Below are 8,393 nucleotides of genomic sequence, written 5' to 3'. Positions count from 1 at the left end.
AGCCACTGGCTTTGTGCTGTTGTTTTGATAATTTACTACGTTCCCTAAGCTCCACCTCCCAACAGCAGCCCAGAGCAAACTGAGCATGTGCAGGAGCCAGATCTTATAGAAGATGGTATAACAAAGTAACAAGATGGCAGCCCCCTGTGGACAACTTTGAAAGCATAAATCATTATTTTAATTAGGCTTCTCAACCTCTGGGCTTGTGCAGTAAGTTCAGAATGTTTATGTTTATGTTCAGTATACAAAATACAGCATTTCTAATGATTTTCTATTTTTGACTTTAGTTGTCCTTTAACTGTTAGTCAGCTGGGATTTTTATTGGAGGATTATTGCTTGTGTGTGTAAACAGGGCAGGAAGGGTTGTGTTGTGTCCATGGCATATAGAATAACACACAGACAAGGAGCTGCTGGAGTAATTCTGTAATGCTCAACAGGAAGCTACTTGTAACTCCAGAACACGGTAAGGGTAGAAAAATAGCAGAGGAAACATAACAGCAGACATGAAGCCTTATACATAAGACTCTAGTCCTAGAACAGCATCAGCTGATTCAACAGGAAACGCAATAACTTTATCTCGTATTCAACAGGTTGGTGCAGAGCGGAAAGTGAAACTAAACTGAGAACAAAAATAATATAGAGACGGGGGGGGGGGGGGGAGAAGAACACAGGTTGGTGCAGAGCGGAAAGTGAAACTAAACTGAGAACAAAAATAATATAGAGACGGGGGGGGGGAGAAGAACAAGAAAGAAGTAGAAGAAGGAGCAGCTCTAGTGAAGGAGAAGCAGAGAATATCCCTTTCCTACCGAGGGACCCGCTAGGTGAGTCTTTAACCCCCTAAGGAATGGTTTCTGGGTGAGGCTTAGTGCCCAGGGGCCCCACAGTACCTTTATTAGTATCCCTCCTCATACAGCTTTGTGCTAATACCCAGAGCTGAGCCTTTGGTGCCTGCGACACAGGGAGAATTAGTGTTTTGCTCATAGATTTCATTATTTAACAAAGTAGTTATTACCGGGAATGGATTCTCTGAGTCCTGTGGTTTAATCACTTCCATTTCTATCTCTTTTTTTAACGTTTGGTGCTGGACTACAACTCCCACAATCCTCCAGTGTATGTTCTAGGGTTAAACCATGCTGGGGGTTGTTGTGCAGTAAGATCTGGGCACCCAGTAAGGAATCCCCTCCTGCCGGGGTAGTGTTTAACCCTTTAGAGCACACAGTACCAGCGACCAGATTGGTTTCATCCCTGTTATTCATACTACGCACATTGAAAAAAAATTTAAAGTACTGAATAAAGTTGGTATTTTTGGAACATTGTGGCTTTTAACTGCCAAGGGTTGATGGGAGTTGTAGATAAATAATAACTGAAGGGCCATAGGTTTTCCCCCAGGCTTTGCCACCGGTACTGATAGCCCTATTTATATGCCGCATAGACTGTGTGCCGTAGCCCCGGAGGGCCCCCTCTTGCCAGCGTCTGGTTGCCTTACCCAAAGTAAACATAAAGGGAATATTTATCAAACATTGAAAGGGGTGAACAAAATGCTTCCAAAGCCTAATAATAATTCATTTTAATTAACTTTATGTTTTTTAAAAATCAATTTGTCTGTATGGTACTAGAAATGCCATGGACATGGGGTGAGAATAATGGCAGGGGGGAAACAAACCACAATATGGGCAACCTTTGGCACATGCAGAGTTTATGTCCCCTGTAATCCTGTACTGGTTCTGCTGTTATCTCTCTCCTGCTGCCATGCTCTGGGCATCAGACTGGGGCAAGTTCTACTGCAAAGCCCCAGAGGCAGTCGCACTAGGGAGCCTAAATATGGGTCTGTTGAATATAGATTTAAGGGAACACTGAACCCAAACCATAAAGCTGTCCCACTGCACCCCCTAGTTCTCTATAAAAGTTGATGAAAAATGTAATTACACATGGAAACCAATTCACCAATGAGAATTCTACTGACCCAAAACTTAATTATAGATGCAAGAGAAGTGACCAATGAGAATTTACATATAGAGATAATTATGTTATTTTCCCTTCATTATATGGCACAGGAATCAGACATGGGGATAAAGGGACAGACTTACTACTACCCTTCTATACCTGCTATCCCACAGCCCCAGTCCCTTCCCAGAGGCTATTATCCCCCCACTGCTACTATAGGCACCATCTCTCCCCACTATACCTGCTATCCCACAGCCCCAGTCCCTTCCCAGAGGCTATTATCCCTACTGCTACTATAGGCACCATCTCTCCCTACTATACCTGCTATCCCACAGCCCCAGTCCCTTCCCAGAGGCTATTATCCCCCCACTGCTACTATAGGCACCATCTCTCCCTACTATACCTGCTATCCCACAGCCACAGTCCCTTCCCAGAGGCTATTATCCCCCCACTGCTACTATAGGCACCATCTCTCCCTACTATACCTGCTATCCCACAGCCCCAGTCCCTTCCCAGAGGCTATTATCCCACTGCTACTATAAGCACCATCTCTCCCTACTATACCTGCTATCCCACAGCCCCAGTCCCTTCCCAGAGGCTATTATCCCCCCACTGTTACTATAGGCACCCTCTCTCCCTACTATATCTGCTATCCCACAGCCCCAGTCCCTTCCCAGAGGCTATTATCCCCCCACTGCTACTATAGGCACCATCTCTCCCTACTATACCTGCTATCCCACAGCCCCAGTCCCTTCCCAGAGGCTATTATCCCCCCACTGCTACTATAGGCACAATCTCTCCCTACTATACCTGCTATCCCACAGCCACAGTCCCTTCCCAGAGGCTATTATCCCCCCACTGCTACTATAGGCACCATCTCTCCCTACTATACCTGCTATCCCACAGCCCCAGTCCCTTCCCAGAGGCTATTATCCCCCCACTGCTACTATAGGCACCATCTCTCCCTACTATACCTGCTATCCCACAGTCCCAGTCCCTTCCCAGAGGCTATTATCCCCCCACTGTTACTATAGGCACCATCTCTCCCTACTATACCTGCTATCCCACAGCCCCAGTCCCTTCCCAGAGGCTATTATCCCCCCACTGCTACTATAGGCACCATCTCTCCCTACTATACCTGCTATCCCACAGCCCCAGTCCCTTCCCAGAGGCTATTATCCCACTGCTACTATAAGCACCATCTCTCCCTACTATACCTGCTATCCCACAGCCCCAGTCCCTTCCCAGAGGCTATTATCCCCCCACTGTTACTATAGGCACCCTCTCTCCCTACTATATCTGCTATCCCACAGCCCCAGTCCCTTCCCAGAGGCTATTATCCCCCCACTGCTACTATGGGAACCATTTCACCCTACTGTACATTTTTCTATTTACAGAAAAGAAGACATTCCAGACTTCATTTCTTTAAGAAAGAGACAATGCAAGAAGACCAATATTAGCTGAAGAGCATCTACAGGAAAAAGTTTTCCTATGGTCAGGGAACTCAAGGCTGCGGCTTTTCAGTAGTCAGGAGAGTGTATATGAACAGTAAAAATATTGAGCTGCGGGTACTTAGCGGAATGGAGTCAGACCAAGGGGCGCCCCAGCTTTCAGCTGTTGGTAAGAGTATGAGAAACTTTCGGGAGTATTTTGACAATCTTAAACCTTAAGACATTAATAATAATATAATTTGGAAGCCAATGTGCAATGTGCAATGTTGTGTTTTGTTGTACTGATATTATTAACTACATTTATGGCACATTTTTATGTTTTTATGATAACTTGCAAAACAAAAATTGGAACAAGCCACTATGTAGTGTTTAGCTCAGGTAGGGTTGCCACCTTTCTGTGGCCCTACATCCAGGCGGGGATGCGATCCCAGTGGGTGGGGTTTGCTGTCATGAGCGCAGGGACATGACATCATGGGGGGGTGCGATCAGCCAATCACTCACCAATTTAGGAGAGTCTTGCCTGGTTTTCCAGGCCGGGCAGACAGTTTTGACCCAGACAGCCCTTCCAAAAACCAGGGTGTCTGGGTCAAAACTGGACAGGTCGAAACCCTAAGCACAGGCCCAATTCATTGCACTGATATTGAACAAGGGGGTGCACTGTCCCTTTAAGAAACAGATTCACTTTAATATTAATGTTTAGTAAGGTGTAGACTTTGTCATGCAACTCTTGTCTACTTTCATGATTTATTAATGTTCTCTGCAGAGCTTGTTAATGGAGTAACATAATAAAAGTCATGTTTCCGCTAGGCCTAGTAAGTCACAGCAGCCATTCAGCAGGTAGCACCTACTGGCTCCCTGTTTGGTTGCTAGTCATAGTTAGGGAAACACCCCAATCAATACATGCATTTTACCTTCTAATCTTATTTTTCATGCTACAGGAAATCAAGAAACAAGTGACGCTCCAGAATCCACATCTTTAGAGCCTGGTATTGAAGATGGTGAGATTCTCTTTTAGTTACATGATGTTGCACTGAATGCCAGATACAGAGAGTACAACTGATAGGTGCATTATCTCCATATAAAATAGCCGACTCAGTCAGCCAAAAACAAGGTGGTGATGCTCACTGGGAGACCAGATCTACCCCCTATAGGGAAAACAAAGCCCAGGGTTACAAGGTTCCTCCTATAGGCAAAATACACTATATAAATAATACATGAGATAATTAGAAAAACACCACTGGAACCCCACCAAACCAATTTCTCAAAGTGTGGGTGCCGCTACCCCTAGAGGGTCCAACATAGTTGAACGGAGGGAAAAGTCTGAAGACTAATGAGTAATGAGTATAAAATTTAAGATGCCAAGAAACCCAACCATAACCAGGTCCTACTGCACCCCATAGTTTTGCTGAAAATAGTAATTATAGATGCAAGAAAAATCACCTATAAGAATTCTACTGATCAAAAACCTCATTATGAATGCAAAAGAAGTGACCAATGAGAATGCTGATTCCCAGCACTGTGTCAGGCCCCTTGCTGGTACCTTACATATAGAGATAATTATGTCATTTTCCCGTCATTATATGGCACAGGAATCAGACATGGGGATAAAGGGACAGACTTGTTCAGTGCTGGGAAACTGTGCTTAATGCTCCCAACTCCAATTGCAGGAACAGAGAACAGGGAGCCAGATTTATACAGATCAGCTGGGATTCTCATTGGAGGATTCTTTTGCATTTCAATGCTGCCAATGGGGGCCCTAGAGAGCTGGGAAAGTTTTATTGTGCAATATTGCTTTAAGAATACAACAGTGGTGTTGTATAGATCCACTCTGGTCCCTGTCTATGTTTCAGATGAGGGGTGGGCATGCCCAACAGTCTGTACCAGAAGCACAGTAGGAGGAAGATAGACATTCACAGCCTTGCAGGCACACAAGGAAAGACAGGCTTCAGTTCCCTGTCAAAATTTCTGTAATTTGTGGGGGGGAATGACTTGTATGGATAACCTGCTGAGTTGTACATTTTCTTCATTAGAGCATCTACAGATATTGATAATAAAAAATTACATATTTTTCTCTTTTTTACAAAGGGGGTTGTTGTGACTATGTACAAAATGAAGCCCAGGCTAGGGGTCCTATTACAGGTAAGATAACAATCATTTTTCCTAGCTAACCAATCCTTATTAAGCACCCCCTTGTCATACTGTGGGTGTAGCATTATTACTGACAGATTGGGTTTTTCTGGAAAATCTTTGCATTTTAGCAGCATCTAGAGGCAGGATTTTACATGGTGTCTGGACATGGTGAGACAAAATCTGTAAACTTGCTGGCTGCATTTGTACATATGCATAATATATATACCCCACATGGAATGCTTGCCCACCAGAGAAATCAGCAGAAGCTGGGCTACCTGCCATGCCAGAGCGAGAAGGAGCAGGCAATGACAATCCCTCCATTCGGGGGTGGAGGGCACTTGTCCTAGGAGACCATCACCAACCGTGTCACACTTGTAGTTAAATCTAGGGCATAGCCCCCCACCCCTGGCAAGCATTCCTCCTCCAGCTGTGACAAAACAAACCTGATGCCCCTTTTCCCTCCTGCCACCACATCGATTAACCCTTCACTGCCCAAAATTATTTTCAATCCCCCAGCCTACCCCTTCATCCCTTTATTAATATGGACAAGGCCCCAGTCACGTAATTGATGCAATATTATTAACCGTTTTCAGGCTTCAGAAAGTTTGAACAAAATTCTGCCACAAAATTAACATTTTTGACAACTATACTTTTAAAATGATTCATATTATCATATTATTAATCAGAAAATGGGTTATTTGTGTGAAATCAGTTGTTACAGAAAACCTCATTTCCCTTGGGCATTGGATTGAATGGATATTCGCAGCTCTGCGTTATTATACTCCATCTTGGGTAAGTATCCTAAGCACTTTAGCAGTATCTGCTTTGGGTAGAAAGGCTACATCTAAACTGATAGCGGTACATTTTAGTGTCTCTCTGATAATGAGCAGTTTACAGGACATCTCAAGGTGAATATATGAGTACAAATGATATTACTTGTACACAACAACAGCATAAGCAGAAAAATACCCACAACAGTGCATACCCTTCCTACCCAGATAATTTTACAGCCTGGTTTATTGATAAACTCATAATCAGATCCCTCAATGGAGAATAATCTTTTAACCCAAAACTTTTTAGCTGCTCTGCAAATAAAGCTACACTATGAGCCTCTATCCTAGCTGGGCACAATGTTGTGTGGAGGGAGGGAGTAGTGTTGTTATCTATACCTTTCTTGCTTCTAACAACTTGAATTGTGAAAAAAATTGAATTCAAATGTTTATAAATCACCCCCATGTGTTTTACCCATTTAGCAGGTCTCAGAGCATGGGGGAGTCACTTTTATACATTATGCTATTGTAGCGGTTCAGAGAACCCTCCCCCTGTTCTGCCTGCGCCATCATCCAGCCCAGTTACAGGCAGGGGAACAACCTGATATTGAGCATCATCCCTTCATGGAACTGCAAGATTGTAATATGATATTTTCAGATTCTACTTTGAACAATACAGCTAAAGATATAGAGATATCATCAGGGTGTACAGGGGGGGGGGCTAATATAGGGAGCTCAGCATATTGTATGCTCCATTTGGGCCTGAAATGAGTCTCTACTACTCTGTTTTAACAAGTTTCAATAGGTAACCCATGTAAAGGGCAAGTAAACCACTGTGCATTTACTAAACGGAGCCAGAAATTATAGTTAAACCTGAGGGAGGGAATTACAGAAACTCTTTGCCCTAATAATACTTTTTTTTTTTAAAGTGTAGGGACCCATAGGGTTAAGCTCCCTATGGTGTTACCCCTTATCTTTTCCTTATCTGTGCTGTTATAGGGCAGAGCCCTCTACACTCAGATTACAGTTATTAGGCTACCCCCTATAGGTTTAGCCCAGGTTGACCCCTCCCCTTGTGCAGACTATATAGTGTCTTGCACAAGGAAGTGTCTTCCTCTTTGGCTGCTGATGTCTCAAGCCTTCACGTCACTGAGCCTGAGGCATTCGGCCCCAGTAAAGAGAACCTGATATTTGTAAGTCGGGGACAGTTGTGCCTTTTCAATAAACTTGTACTATAGTTAACTATAAAGAATCCTCTGGCGTCCATCTTTTGCTATTCGCACCACACACCTCAGCTAGTTGTAGTTCTACTACACCCTCGCTCCATCCTAATTCTCCCATATAGCGGAGGCTCACTCCTTTGTATTAAGTGTCGCATGTAACCCATGCTCTCCCTTATACTACTAGCCTGGATTTGTCCTTAAAAGGGCCAAGTAGGTGTTACAAAAGTGTTAATATTTCTTTTAGGGTTGACCTGCACTTTACTATCACTAAATGATCTTGAGTTTAACCCCCTTCCCCACCCTGTTGCTTGGCTGCAAGGAGCATGATTATCTATAATATAAAGGGTTTCCTGTTATTCAACTGCTTTCCTGAATCTGCTCCTTTCACTTTCCTTCTGACTATTTGCTGCAGCTGCTGGTTTAACCCCGTCAGTGCAACCATCCCTTTATGGGATTACAGTCTCTGCTACCGGTGTGAAAATAATGAGGAGTGTAGAAGGCATCCTATAGCTCCACTTGTGTGGCCACCTTTAGTCCAGTAATCCTCCTCATATATCCGTGACTTTTTGAGTAAACTTAAGGGATATTTTCCACTACCCCCAAACACATTATTAGCCACAATGGATGTCACATCTCTGTGTACTCTCATCCCCACTGACCAAGGCATTGAGGTTGTTCGTGTCAGCGGGGGCCTTCGGCACCCACGGGGAGGGTGAAGTCAGGATCAAGGAGGAAGGCCGCTTCCAGCGAGTCCGAGCGAAGTACAGATACAGGGTAATCCAAAAGCAAGGTCAGGTCCAGGCAAAGGTCACTTAAGGCAGGCAGCAAGGTTCAAGGTCAGGAACAGGCAATTAAACAGCAACAGGAAGGCAGAT

The 8,393-nt window shown here is 44.1% G+C and overlaps 1 protein-coding gene across 1 annotated transcript in view; it reads left to right on the top strand.

The window, feature by feature from the left end:
• The first annotated feature begins 262 nt into the window (after window positions 1–262).
• The window catches only part of LOC116407714, a 28,100-nt gene continuing 19,969 nt past the window's right edge, over window positions 263–8,393 (top strand). Inside the window, exons 1-5 of the mRNA XM_031893593.1 lie at window positions 263–821; window positions 3,342–3,564; window positions 4,334–4,393; window positions 5,481–5,534; window positions 6,238–6,317. Of these exons, the coding sequence (XP_031749453.1) occupies window positions 3,486–3,564; window positions 4,334–4,393; window positions 5,481–5,534; window positions 6,238–6,317 (273 nt within the window). The 5' untranslated portion in view covers window positions 263–821; window positions 3,342–3,485. The remainder of the gene's footprint in view (window positions 822–3,341; window positions 3,565–4,333; window positions 4,394–5,480; window positions 5,535–6,237; window positions 6,318–8,393) is intronic.

This window comes from Xenopus tropicalis, chromosome 9, assembly GCF_000004195.4.
Source record: "Xenopus tropicalis strain Nigerian chromosome 9, UCB_Xtro_10.0, whole genome shotgun sequence".
NCBI classification, from domain to species: Eukaryota; Metazoa; Chordata; class Amphibia; order Anura; family Pipidae; genus Xenopus; species Xenopus tropicalis.
This window is presented reverse-complemented; position numbering and strand designations above follow the sequence as displayed.